Raw genomic sequence first — 14,169 nt, forward strand, 5'->3', positions numbered from 1 at the left:
ATTGACATAGATACACATGACGTTATGTACTGTATAACACTATAATTGGACTATTGGAATATTATATTGTTTCAGTTATTATATTATTCTGACGCCAGGATTACTTATAATGTGACAAGCTTCTTTAATGGTGTATTTTCAGATTATTAGATGGCTAAAGACCTACTCTCCTTAGTACTTTAAAATAATTACTTGTCATTCCTTATCTAATTTAGTTTATAATTATCCAATTTATAGTAATCTAGCTCAATAATATAATTTACAGTAATCCTAAGTAGAAATAAACAAGACCTAAGTTTTGAAGGTTCTTTAAGTCAACGGCTCGGTAAGATTATGAACCTAATATCAGTGCCTGCCAAGATTAGATCAATTTGCATCAAGTTGGTGGCGCATGCGCATTTCCACAAATGTGTGGTCTTGGTTGAGTCGAAACGTCTGAATTTGTGGTGTGATTACTTGAGTAGCACTGATAGCCCATCAGCGGATGAAGTTGTCCTGAAATGGACGTGCCATTCCTGTGGGGGGAAGAGCTGACAGCAAATCGAGGGGATAGAGAGAAAGGATAATAGGGGATTAGGCATGGACGGCAGAGAAGAGAATGACGGGATCAGTTGTGTGCGGCGATGAACAAAGCACCAAGTTCGCTGGAACCCTTCTTTACTCAATCTTCTCCTCTTCCTCGATAAATCAAGAGGAGAATCAGTATAGTACATAGCTGTGTCTGACCCAACCATGATGGCGGCAGCTGGAAGAGATGCTGAATTCTGAACTCTGAAGAAACCCTGTTGCTGGAATACGCAGGTGTTCATTTATTTAGTGATTTTGTGGTTGCTTGATGCGATTAATAAATAATAAATGTGGGTCCCGTTTGGTTTGCAACGCCCTCAGCCGAGCAAGGACCCGTAAACATCACTGTTGTCTACAAGGAAAAGGAGCTGAAGACGACTTCCTCTCGATTCTCAAGTGGGCACTCCAAAAGCACCTACTTTTTGGATTCCGACCAGCCATACGCAAAACAATGGCATGTAGTTTTCGGAAAATGTATGTTTTACCTTCCTCGAGTATAGGCTAAATCTAATTCACATCACTTAACTGTAAAACGGCGGACCGGATGGAGGCTCTATTAACTATCAAAATCATTATATTTTGCCTCCCTTATCGGTATGTTTTGGTTGACGATGGCGTCTACGTGGATTCTACGCAATACTTACATGGTACTCCATCATGTTTCGTAATATTTATCCTTTTACATAAGGTTGAAGTCAAATATTTATAATTTTGACGATGGATATAAGCCTAAAATTGCCTTGCAAACTGTTAAGAAAGTCCAATTGACCTAATTTTGATAGTTAAGTGGGTTTTTATACCCGGCTCTGTGGTTATGGGACGCGAATCAAACTCAGCCATAGTTGAGCGATGAACAATGGACTTTTTGCTGTAGTTTTCTGATCTTTCAGATCACATTTCGCAACATTTTTGCAATGGCGAGTCCACAGATAGCAATGGCCCAACCATCTAAATACACTGAATTGGGCCAGATATGAACAGACCCACTGATTTAGGCTTCTTTCCTAGAATCAGCCCCATTCCAAGATTTAGGCCATTGGAGAATCATACGTGGGCCCTGAAGGCATCCAGGGCAAGTGTTCATTCTGTACTTCAAGGGCAAGTTTTCATTCTGGACTTCCATGGCGTAGTTTAACTTTTATGGGCTTTTTACTGTTGAAAAGTAATTTGAGTTATCAAAAATTCTAGTACAAAATTTTAATATCTTAAAATACATTATACCTCAAGGTACTAAATTTTTACACTGAAAAAAAATGATATCACAAGGTACTATGAAAAATGTCAACTTTCGTGGTTTAGCTCTCAAATGTTCAATGGAGTAATGAACTATAGCGTTATTACTCTGATACAATACCAGCAGAAATGTCAGCAGCTAAAGTCGATTCAGTCATTCAGATCATTAACTTCCGCAGCACACATCACAAATCAGCAAGCTTTAATTAGCAAACAGATTACAGGCTAATCCAGAAACACAAAGCACCACGTAGATAAAGCAGATCATTAACCCGGCCGGCCTCCCCTACGTAATTAATCCGGGGACGATCGAGGAACCGTCGTGCGCCGCACAGCTACTGAGCTACACACACACACCGATCGATCATCGGAAGAAACTTGCATGGCTGGCAGCTACAGTTAATTAGACGTCACCGGTACAGGCAGCCCCTGTACGCCGGCGTCCAGTAGTCCATCGAGGTGCCGTCTCGGTACACCTCCGGCGTCCACGACACAGGCACCAAGCAAAGCCCCCTGTTCTTCAGATCATGCCCCGTTTCTCCCTTGCTCGCCTCTGCCTGATCTCCCCATGGAACGACGACGCTGTTGCCCTGAAACATTTTTACCACACACAGCTTGTGATTATCAGCTTCACACTGATTCTGAATTACAGATTTACAGTTAGCCTGTCGGCTACAAGAGAGATTTCTGAAGCTTAATCATTTACCTTGCTTCTGCTGGAGTTCGTGTACGGCTCACTTAGCAGCTGCACAAATAGTATAAGGAAAGGAGGAGAGGAAGAGGATAATCAGCACGGCTGAGCTCGAAAAGGGTCGTCGTTTAGAATGATTGCGACATGCATATATCCTGCATACACACGTACTGTCCCTTTTTCTCATGTTTCGTGAGTGTTGCGAGGCAGTACAAGTTGAGACATTCTCTACTTTGTTCTTGGGTGTGACTAGGAAGCCCACTGACGAAAGGGAGCACTAGCTAGGAGGCCAATTTTCATATGTGGAACCAGCTAAACAGTCACTGCAAATGATCCATTGCATATCTGAAGATATAACCACGTACGCAGGGATCGTGTGCTCGTGTGTCTATGTATGTGTACATGCACTGCTCATCTGTAATACACTTCCGTTTTGCTACTAATGTTACGGTGGGCATAAAAATCATGTGCTTTTCTGGAAGTTTTTATAGCTAGGTCAAAATATAGGAGCTATACATGATATGCATGCAGGGAATGGTTGCGGTGATGGAATTTTACCTGTACTTGTTCGTGCAGAAACTTGATATACTTGATCGTTTCAAACAGTACCGATGCTGTGTCCGTCTGTTCATGGGGTGAAATGCATAGGGCAGCTGAGTTAGATTATGCAGATGAATTGCAGTATTCCGCACTATTTGCAGCCGAAAAATTAATGTAGTTCTTGCAGACATAAACATTATACATACCTTCCCAAACGGCGAAACGATTTGCTGCAGTGCTGTGATCTTCTCCCCCAGTTTTACTTTAGGAATTGGTTGCTGCATTTATTGGTTCCAAATCAAACGAAGTTTTCATTCAGATACTGAATGGAAATGGTCTCTGACGAGTTCAGAGATATCGAATACTTTATTTGTCTTCTTTTTGTTATTACCTTAGGAGGTGATGCTTTGGAAGCCTCTTGCTTGGACTTCTTACCGGTGCTTTCCTGCCTTTCCTCTGACTTCCTCTTCTTACGATCAGTGGCCGCTGCACTGCCGCTGCTACTACTCCTTGCCTGCAGCAAGATTAGCACAGCGCCACAAACGCGGTTCAAATCCATGCACATATGCAAAGAGAAATCAAATTGCAACTATGGTTTATGAACAGGCGGCATTTGTTTAATTTAGTACTGCTACTTGCAATTTTAATCCGTTATTTTGATCAGTGGCCAATGTTGGTGTATGCAATGGCATGTGAATCTTATTACCGGCACTGTCTCCTGCTCTTGTCGATTGCTGTCAGACGAATTGGCGCATCTCATGTATGGTTGCACCGACGTCGACTCTATGGTCGACGTGTAGCCGGCGAATGACCCAAGATCCGGCAAGCTCCTCATGCTGAAAGGACTAGCCTCCATTTCACGGCTGTCCTGGCAAATCTTGTCAGGCTCTCCCAAGGCTGAATAATCCAGGCTACTGTGCACGCCAATACTAGCACTGCCGGAGCTTATTTGCTGCAGAAAGGAAGCCATGGGGTTAATTGCAAGCTCGGCCTGTTGCTGGTTGCTGCTGCCTTCCTTCGTCAGCTGATGATGGTGGTGTTCAGCGTCGTCGTAGCATGCCGGCATGCCACTCATCATGCTCATCTCCTGGACCTGGAGGCCGGCGGTGTTAGTAGTAGCGCCTCCCAAGAACAACTGCGAACCGGAGATCTCGTACTTGATCGGCGAGACGTCGTCGGAGCGAGCATCGAACGCCCGCGCCGTTGCAACGTTGTAGTGCTCGGTTATAGGGACTTCCTCGAACATTTCAGGCGTCACGTTCTTCGACGCGAGCAGATCGAGGAAGTTCTCCCTGTAGCCGGTGGTGCTGTTGCTTCTGAGAACGAAGAAAATCACCGGCGTTGGTAATTGCGATCATTTACAGAAATTAATTAAAGCATGCAATATATGCAATGGTGCTCAGAGCTAGCTTGTTCATTAGGACTCACAGTTCGCCGTGGCTCCAGCCGTGCCCGTGGGCGTGCTCGCCGGTATGGAGCCGCATGACGTCGGTCGACGAGGAGTCGGCGGCGAAGGCTGAGCCGGCGAGGAGCGCCGTCGCAGTCGTCGTCGACCCGGAGTAGGGGCTCCAGTAACTGTAGGGAAAGGAGGAGGAGGGCTGCAAGGCCGGGTGTGCCAGCTGGTGATACTCCCACATGGTGGTGGCGGCGGCCGGCGAAGTGGAGGCGCTGCACGCGGTAGCCGAGTCGGCGGCGGCTCCCTGCTGGGGCATGAAATACTGGAGTTGCACTGCGCCGGCGTGCAGATGCATCGCATGGGTTCGGAGTTTTGCAATGGAGTGGACCAAGCAAGGTTGGTGCTCGGCCCTATTTGTAGGCGCTTGGAATATTTTCCGGTGGGGTTTTCGAGGAGGATATATGCTTGCGTCATCATGACGCAAGCATGCTGCAAGACATCATTGAGAATTTTTTTTTGTGTTTGTTTTCTTCTCCGAAATTTATAATATGCACGCTATGAAGTAGCCGTAGTTAAGAACTTAAGATGCATTTAAGTAAGCATTTTTTTTTGGTATAGCTAGCTTAGGGTAGTGTGGCCCTGTCCTTTCTGAGAAGTTCTATATCTTGTGCAAATCTTGAAGCAATATGGTTGTTGGTGCTACTTGAAGGCCTTTCAATTAGTCTACTTGAGATGTGCTGTGGTGCAGCTTGGAAAGTTCAATTTACTAGTAGTAGGTAACTAGCTAGAGACTAGATCAAGGTTATGAGTAAAATACAGCGGTTCTTATAAACTTATCATGTTATACGTCGAGGCCTTAAACTTTGAAACTAATGCATATATTGGTTTTAGAGCTCGTCGAAGTAATGTCACATGGATCCAAGACTATCACATTTATATCTTATATGGTCGACACCTCACTCTCTTATAGACACATGCATCCAAAGTGGTATGTAATAGTTTGGTCTTGTTTTGAGGAGTTGGAGATTTGCCAGTATCCAGTTGGTTAGAATGTGGAGAAGTTATATTTCGTCATTTCAAATCTTCTTTGTATTTACTAGCGCATTCCCTAGATTTTGTAGCTACTAATTTGCAAAATCTAAATGAAAATTCAGGTCATGCTTGAGGAACTCTCGATAACTGCAGCTTCCCCTGGATACTCCGTTCCCTGAATAGTTCAGAATCTTACCGTTACCGAGACCCCGAGAATCAATAGCTATATAATTCCAAAAATGACTTGGTAGTCAAAAGCTGAAAAATCTAGCTCTTCTATATTCTCATCAGTTCATTACTCATAAACCGTTGCCTGTTTGGAGGGAGTAGATATTATAGAAATAACTGTAGTTACTATAATTAAGCTCATCTAACCAAGGCTAGTACTGTTTTGGATTATGGTCTAATTAAGAGTTTAGCTCCGGCTCTGATTGGTCTTGCATGTACAACAAACTTATTAAGGCCTAAGCCTAGATGCCATTTCAACTTCTACCGTAACAAATATATCTATTACTACATCACTAAAGAGAACATGACGTGCATATAGAGTTTTACTTCTAAGAGGTAAAATTAAAGGCATGACAAAAAGCTTCTCATAAGGTTTTAGGCTATGTACAATAGTATGGACACAATTGTTATCTAATTAACATATATAGAAGCTAAACAAACATGTTATATAATAGGTTGTCTATGTACATTATTTTTTATGTTTTATATTTACTGGATGCAACCAATACATGAAGTTTTTCTCTAAAATAGTTTGTATGTAGCTTGGGAGCACATGCCCAAGTAACATACAGACGAAAAGATAGTGATTAAGTTTTTTCTTGCATTAATGATCATGTAGAATGATTTGTCTGATGTGGATGTATATAGACAGTTGTTATCTTACCGTTGTACACGTCCTTGTAGATACAAGAAACATTTCTATCTCATCTTTAGATTTTAAGGGTTTTTTAGCCATATTTTATTTTTTAACATAGGCTTTAGATTACTAAGAATACGTACGTAAAATTTTATTTATAAATTATTTTTATTTATAAATACGTCGTTTCACCACTCCTCAAAGGTCCTAGCTTAATTCAGAAAATGGAACCTGAATAGTCAGTGTGAGACACGGTGACCATAGCCGGCCAGCCTTCTCACTTAGACCGTTGTGACGTTATTTGGTGATGGGCGATGGTTCATGCATGAAAGACGCCAGTCACTACTCGCAGAAATTTTTTTATTAAATAAATCTTTTTTAAGTAATTTTACTAAACCACCGGACAAATTTTTTTTTCAAAACTAAACCTTTTAGCCACGCCGTGTTGGTGGCGTGGTAAGATAACGATGCCACGTCGCCTGGTTGGCATGGTATTACGTGACAGTCTTGCCACGCCAATATTAGTGGCGTGGCAAGACAATGCTGCCACGCCACCGACAATGGTGTGACAAGCCGTTCCGTCACACCAATGTTGATGTCGTGACCAAAAGGTTCATAGGGTAGAAATATTTTTCATAGATGTTTAGTAATAAAATTATTTATTAAAAATATTTAAAAAATAAAAAAATTCATACTAAATCGTTTCTGATCGTTGGATCTAACAGCGCACATTCTACTCAGCTAGATCCAATGGTGAGAAATGATTTGGTAGCTCGAGGTACCGATACCTTGAGGTATTTTTGGTTGGACCGAAGCAAATCTCTTATCCTAATGATGTTCATCTTTCGTGGCGGTAAACACTGAACAAAAAGACAAAATTTGCTACGTGGCATAAAAAACACGTAATTAGCCGGTGGACACCGTAAGATCACGAATTTGCTACAGAGCACCACAAATAATCAGCTACCGGACACTCCGGCCAATTTTTTTATTATGGTGCGGCGTCGAGACCAATTGGGTCTGGTTCTATGGACCCAGACGACATAATGGGTTGGCCCTCGAGTGCAATCTCGTTATTTTTAGAATTTTTAACTCCAAAAATAATAAAAAATGACTGAAGTGCCCTATAGCTAATTACCATATTTTTGTGATGCCCTGCAGTAAAATTCGTGATCTTATGGTGTCCACCGGCTAATTAAGCATTTTTTCAATGTCTTGTAGCAAATTTTGCCTAACAAAAATTATACTAAAGTCGCAATAAGTCAACAATTCAATCGTTTTCAGGATATAAAGGAAGCCAAACCCAGTAAGTAATCAGATGTTACCAAAGATATTTATACTGTAAACACAGGAAACTTCAGCATTGCATATTTGCATGCCTTTTTTTTCACCAGCCTTGTGTTTCTGCAAAAAAGAAAAGAAAAGAAAGAAAGAAACATGTACCATTGCACGCTCTGCAGGCTGCTTGATATCATTGTGACAAAAATATAGAAACGCTACTGATTATACATGCACGAGCAGTTTGTCTTTCAGAGGATGAAGATCTGCAGGATGCAGGTAAAGAAGCCACTCAAATTCGAGACGTCATATCACGTCACTTTGAAGTTCCGAAGTGTATGTTTAGATTGAGAAAAATTTTTGGGAGAAATATCCCGTTAAATGTTTGATCGGATGTCGGAAGGAGTTTTTGGACACAAATGAAAAAACGAATTTTATGGCTAGCCTAGAAACTGCGAGATGAATCTTTGAGCCTAATTAATCCATCATTAGCACAGGTTAGTTACCGTAGCTCTTATGGCTAATCATAGACTAATTAAGCTTAAAAGATTCGTCTCAAGATTTCTTACATAACTATGCAATTAGTTTTTGGGTTCATCTATGTTTAATATTTTATTTAGGTGTCTAAAAATTCAATGTGATATTTTTGGAAAAAATTTTTAGAACTAAACAAGGCCTAAGCTGACTTTTTTCATCATCTTCTACTACTTTACCATGACCATGTCAGGTGACTTATCATTACTAAATGAAGCCATGGGGTATTGGGGTATCACAGCCATGGCCGACTAGAGAGGAATATTCTCAGAAACAGTAAGAAGTGCTACTTTGCTCCATGGTCTCTCTTCCACTCGAGTGACACTGGCTCTGTCTCCAGTACAGAACGAATATATTTTTCCGACCGTTTATTTTATTTTAAAAAATTTATGGTAGATATTTTTATTGTTATTAGATAATAAAATATGAATAATATTTTATGTATGATTATTTTTAAATTTTTTAAATAAAATAAACAGTCAAATATTAGACATGAAAATTTACAAATACAATCAAATTGGGACAGAGGTACTCAGTGCACCACTTGTCTTGTTACACTCTGTTCTCTTGTCCGGTGAACAATGGAGCAGAGACTGCATTTGCAGGGCCTTTGAAAGAGCTTCGCCGTAGGGTTGGTGAGCGACGGTGGTGGCTTTGGTAGTAGTGGGCTGGAGGCATGGCTTCAAAAATGCAATCCATTGCTTCCTGACTCTTTGCGTCATATAAGATGTGTGAATGCCACGAAAGTATCAGTCCGCAATCTGAACACAGATTAAAATCAACAGCAGGTCAGATGCAGAAAGAGAAACAGGGAAACAGCATAATGTGTTATCTGCCTTTCCTTAATTGAGGATAAGGCATCTCTTCCCAGTGAGGTGGTACAATAAAACTGCAAATGTACGGTTGAGTAAAGTATATTACTGTCTTAATTAGCATGAAAAATAGATTAAGTATGCATGTACACCATAGGTTAATTAATTGCCAGTAAACCTACGAATATGAAATTTCCAAGACAAAACTTAAGGGGAAGCTACAGTGAGACCAGTGACTAAAGTATACCAAAAAAAAAAAAACAGGACTATCAAAACGAATTTCATATGTGCAACTGATGTTTCAAATATATGAACTGATATATGAGCAAATCTATAGCATACTGATAGAACGCAATATTTATGGGCTTTGTAATTTTTCTTTCCTTCATAAAAAGAGTAGTCTGCATATTTCCAACAACATAAGAAAGTGAAAAGGCACATCCTAGAAGCATTTGCACACCTATAATTACATGAGCACCCCATTAATAAGGCGATACCACATTCCATTCAAATATTAGGAAAATTGTTAGCTCGCACTGAAAATCGCTGATGTTGCCTACTGACAAAGCTGAGAAGGTTAGTAATAGGCTAGTGCAGTAGTGCTCACGTTGATCAGAAAAATGTACAGGAAAAATATCACTCATATTCAAAAATCAAATTAGCTATTAGCACTTGACATGAATAAACACTCAAATTAGATGACATGAACTCACCACAGACCACACCTTGGCACGTGTAAAAGGGTCGTAGTGGAGTATAAGCTTAATATGTGTCCCATCACAAGCAGCATGCCTCACATAGCCTTTCCTCAAATCAATAATATCCTGGGGACCCACACAGATTATAGAACAAAATAAAGACGAAGTTGAAATTTAATAACAGGACTTCAGTGGAAACTGGGATTGCTCATAACACTTGTCAGCATACGATCATCTGGTCCACACTCAAATGGTTGAGCAAATGGCCTCCAATCAGCTAACATTAAATAAATACAAACAATTTATTTCCCAAGCATTAGACTTGTAGCATCGGTGGCTTCCTGCCAAAAATAATTGTGAAGTCCACTTCCACTATTTTATTCATACAAAACTCATCCCTGATCACTTGCCTGATCTGACCCAATAAAACTGGTAATCTTGACAGTTAAATTAAGAGGAAGAGGAAGCGTGCCCTCATAATACTCAGTAACCTAATTGTCATCTTGGATCAGAGGACTTAAATTGGCTGTCTCATCGAGCTAAGGGAATGTTGTGACAGGAACAGCAGGCACTTTTCATCAGGTTCTTGTTTACAAGGGGATGACCAACTTCGGCTTGCATCGTGCAAAGAATATGGTTTCCAATGCCGCCCCCCTGTCTCCGTTCGTGCAGTACACCAATTCTGCACTCCGAGTAGCTAACTACACAAGCATGGACTAGAGAAATTTTCCTTCGCATGCTCAAAGTTAGCAGTGTCAAATAGCAATTGGGTTGAGATGTCAACCCAAGTGGGGTGGCAAAGTTTTCAACCTGAGGTTTGACAAGAGACAGGAAGAATCACCAGTCCTATCCTATCCAAGTATTTACAACATGCTTAAGATTTAAGAAGACCATAAACAAACATTGCAGGGGCATCACGCCTACACATAAAGCTTTATCAAGTGGTTATATTATATCTAAACGAATGACTACACAAGGACCCTCCACCTTTAGGAAAGGGAGAGAGACAAAACAAGGATAGGCAGCATTAAGCACGCGCATCACATATTCTAATAGAAGAGGAAAAAGCACACGAGGAGGCTCTGTGTACGGTGAACTTAATGACTGGCAAATAAAGGAGTAGCTTTGTTTACTACAAGTTGACCCTCTCAGTGAAATGTGTCAACCACTAGAATAATATAAAAAAAGAAGCTTGCAGGCAAGGACAGACAGCTCATTCTCCCTCAATTTGAAAGATGTCAAGCGTGAAGGTTCCCCACTAACGACCTTAGTAGGTTGGTGGAGGATGACAGCGATCGGTGAAAACAGCATTTTCCAATGGGAAAAATAGATGGGCCTCTAGCTAGAGACAACCGTGTGTTAATACTTCATTCATGCATGGCAAACTATGACATAGATGTAAGCAGAGTTTTGGACTCTTCTTGAGCCTCCTGATCTCTTCCTGTCGTGACATGGTGCACGGCTACAAGATCACTTTGGTTAGGTCAAAGACGTTGAGCACTTGGAACAGGAAGATGGTCAAAAGAAGAGTCATGTCTCTTGAAAGGTCTCACGGTGGATATCATGCTACACACTTACACCGTGGTCACTGTACAAATTGGTGCAGGACTGCAGGAGCTAGTGGTTTCATCACCAACTGTAGTACTATATATATTATTAGAAATGTAAGTTCATAAATATGAAATGGGACTCCAGATGCCAGATGGACATGTCAAAACATATCCAGAATATGAAATAAAATACGGAGATAAAGATTTACCGAACCACTGATTGATAACTGGAGATATAAAATACTTGCTCTGTCCCAAAATAGGATCATCTTTGCCCTCACTTATTTGTCGTAAAATAAGCTCATCTTTGAACAATCATTGCATTAGAGTTTGTGAAAGTAGAAAACAAACACATTAAGACTAAATAAAGTAGAGAACAATTACATCGGGATTTGATAAGGTTGAGAGTATTTTAGTTTTTTTCCCTTTTGTATTGGTATGTGCGGGATGGATGATAAAACTAGAAAAATACGGGTACAAAAGGATACCTGGACACAGTAGGATGCAGCAGCTCATCTTCTCTAACCTGCTCAAATGCATCCTCTGCAGTTAAGAACATCTCAGTATACCTAAAAATGGTTTCAGATATATTATAAACTAAAGTTGATGCAGCCAGTTAAAGATACTATATGCAGATTCAGTTGGAAAAGAAAGATGTAAATTGTCAAAAGGGCCCTAACACTGATCAAATATATAGTACTTGACATTTAAGTGCAACCGCCTGATCAGTCCCCCGCAGTTGAAAACCGAGGCTTAGGTTTACAATGTATCAGTTGGAACTTGGAAGTGTCTGATAGCATACATCAATTTCTGAACACAAACAAATTAATCCAGACAAATACCACGCATGTAATGGCAGCTATTCAAGTGATATGGAGTCAGGATGACAAAACGAATACTCTTAATATTCATGGGATCCAAAGTGCAAGTCGAAGTCCAAACTTTTTTTATGCTTTCGACTGGCCTATTAAAGGAAATTTATTTTGAAATGCTCTCATATTGCTGCCTTGAAAATTAAGAGTTACATGATGGAAGTCACAGAAAGAAAGGTACATTTCAGTGCTAGTATGAATGAAAACAAACTTCCATGGTATCACAAGACAATCACTACAACTGGGAAAAGAGAGAAAATAGTATCTAGTTAGGTTATCTTCAAAGATCTATTTAACCATACAAGGAGACATAAACATAATGCTGAGTGCCACATCGTTGCTGATTCCTGAAATTGCCTATCCTAGGGCTTAACACTGGCTTCAATCTTCAGTTGAACTATCAATTCACCACCAGCATAACAGCATCTTGCATCCACCACACATTTCCTAGTCACTAACACTGGACCACCCTAACATAACACACCAAGTGACAGCAATCACACAAAACCATCCAAACAGCAGCACATACAGTCGACAATTGTACACCACAAAAAGAATACGAGACCTAATGAAGTTAGCAATTTGGCATAGGGCCTGTATACGGCAAAAAGTAGTGGACAGGGATGAATGTGATGGTACGCAACCTAATACAGCATAAATGGCAGTAGCTATTCCATACCTAACGGTGCAAGGCATCATTTTGATTAGACAAATATGAACAATACAAGCTGTGAAGAACATTGTGATTTTGAATTAAAAAGCCGGATTACAATGCACAATACAAGTTTGCTTTTAGTTTCTAACGATTAGCCAACCATTGACGCGTCATTATGTACCCAACTGAATTGCGAGAGGAGAGACCAAATAGAGTTTTGATCTTCCAGTCCGGTACATATCTATGGATATTGGTTCATACATATCGGCATGCTATTGCTAATTTTCTATACACTGGATCGACTAATCCGTTCCACGAATTGATAAATAAATTAGGATAGGTTCGGAGTTAGGATCAGGTTGTCTACTCCTCGAACCAAGTACCAGACAAACCAAAAAGGGATGAACTGGATCTAGGCATCAAAGCTAACACCGCGCGTAACATCAACCCGGTTCAAATGACTCGTCCACAACTGGCCGGCCCCCAACCCAGCGACTTGAGAGAAAGCGCCTCACCTCACCTCACTTTGCCGCCGGCCGGGGCCGGGGGTGCCTCGTGCGGCGACGCCTTTGGGAGGGCGGCGCCGCGGGAGGCACTTGGACGTACTTTTTGGTGGGATCCACGGGTCGAAGGCTGCTCGCCCGGGACGGCGGGACTCCTGGTTAGGCGTCGGCGCGGGGCGGCGCGCTTGTGCTGCCGTCGATGACGATGGCTCCAGTCTCCAGGAGGGGCGTGGCCGTTGTGGACTTCTTCGGTTTGGGCTGACGGAGGCGTGAACACACGAGAATCCCACGCGGACGCGTCTGTACTAATTTGGGCCTGGTAATTCTAAGCAGATTTGGACCCGGTAATTCTAACCAGATTTGGGCCCAAAGCCTGTTACAGTATGACGGCAATAACCATCTGGTCATCTGGTGGAAGACCCTCTCAAAAAAAAAAAAACTCTGGTGGAATTCAGGAAGTACTCCCTCCGTTCAAAAGACTTGTTATTAACCCACCTTACACATATAACTATACAAAATCAGAAATACCATTATATTTGTTTTACAATGAATTTTTTCTAACTTTATTATATATTTATTTATCAATAAATTGTATATAATTTTTATATATGCCTAAATTTATTGGCATTTATATTATTCAGAAATAAAACTGAGAGAGTAAAATGCTCTTTTTTCAAATCCCAATTTAACTATGTCTACCTTTTAAAATCTCAATGTATTTATTTCTTAGTTTGGTAAACTCTAAAAGAATAATTATTTAAAAATAAAAGTTTATACAGGATAAATAAATGTTCGCAGGTCGTCAGGGTGGATCGAGCTGGAGGTGGACAGCCTCAACACGGCTCCGTGCGTAGCCTGTCGCGCTCACGTTTTGTTCCTCGGCAAGTCGGCAGGCGTCATCTGGTCTTTACGGGCCATGCAGCCATGCTGATTGCAGGTGCGG

At 41.1% G+C, this 14,169-nt stretch overlaps 1 protein-coding gene and 1 long non-coding RNA gene across 7 annotated transcripts; both read right to left on the reverse strand.

Moving 5' to 3' along the window:
- Nucleotides 1–1,855: 1,855 nt before the first annotated feature.
- LOC102707001 (transcription factor bHLH133-like) lies at nucleotides 1,856–4,794 on the reverse strand. Its single transcript, XM_006647604.2, has 7 exons — nucleotides 4,460–4,794; nucleotides 3,738–4,347; nucleotides 3,423–3,545; nucleotides 3,238–3,309; nucleotides 3,050–3,115; nucleotides 2,507–2,545; nucleotides 1,856–2,390 (listed from the first exon to the last, which is right to left on the reverse strand). The coding sequence occupies exons 1-7, from the start codon at nucleotides 4,780–4,782 to the stop codon at nucleotides 2,211–2,213; spliced, it is 1,413 nt and encodes a 470-aa protein (XP_006647667.1). The 5' UTR covers nucleotides 4,783–4,794; the 3' UTR covers nucleotides 1,856–2,210.
- Nucleotides 4,795–8,616: 3,822 nt separating this feature from the next.
- On the reverse strand, nucleotides 8,617–13,478 carry LOC107303574. 6 transcript variants are annotated; one of them, XR_001549532.2, is made up of 5 exons: nucleotides 13,239–13,478; nucleotides 11,685–11,765; nucleotides 11,406–11,501; nucleotides 9,662–9,772; nucleotides 8,617–8,897 (listed from the first exon to the last, which is right to left on the reverse strand). It is a non-coding gene; the product is annotated as an uncharacterized LOC107303574 (long non-coding RNA). The 6 variants fall into 6 exon arrangements; XR_001549533.2 differs by having other exon boundaries at nucleotides 11,685–11,739; nucleotides 13,239–13,477; XR_005811053.1 differs by lacking the exon at nucleotides 11,406–11,501 and having other exon boundaries at nucleotides 8,618–8,897; nucleotides 13,244–13,469.
- Nucleotides 13,479–14,169: the final 691 nt, after the last annotated feature.

This window comes from Oryza brachyantha, chromosome 2 (genome assembly GCF_000231095.2).
Source record: "Oryza brachyantha chromosome 2, ObraRS2, whole genome shotgun sequence".
Taxonomy (NCBI): domain Eukaryota; kingdom Viridiplantae; phylum Streptophyta; class Magnoliopsida; order Poales; family Poaceae; genus Oryza; species Oryza brachyantha.

Excerpts from the sequence above, each read along its gene's own strand:
- LOC102707001 (XM_006647604.2), bottom strand. The coding sequence starts at position 4,782 with ATGCATCTGCACGCCGGCGCAGTGCAACTCCAGTATTTCATGCCCCAG. Across the intron at positions 4,348-4,459 it reads GGCTGGAGCCACGGCGAACT|AAGCAACAGCACCACCGGCT; the intron begins GTGAGTCCTAAT and ends CTTCGTTCTCAG. Across the intron at positions 2,546-3,049 it reads TTCTGCACGAACAAGTACAG|CTGCTAAGTGAGCCGTACAC; the intron begins GTAAAATTCCAT and ends CTATTTGTGCAG.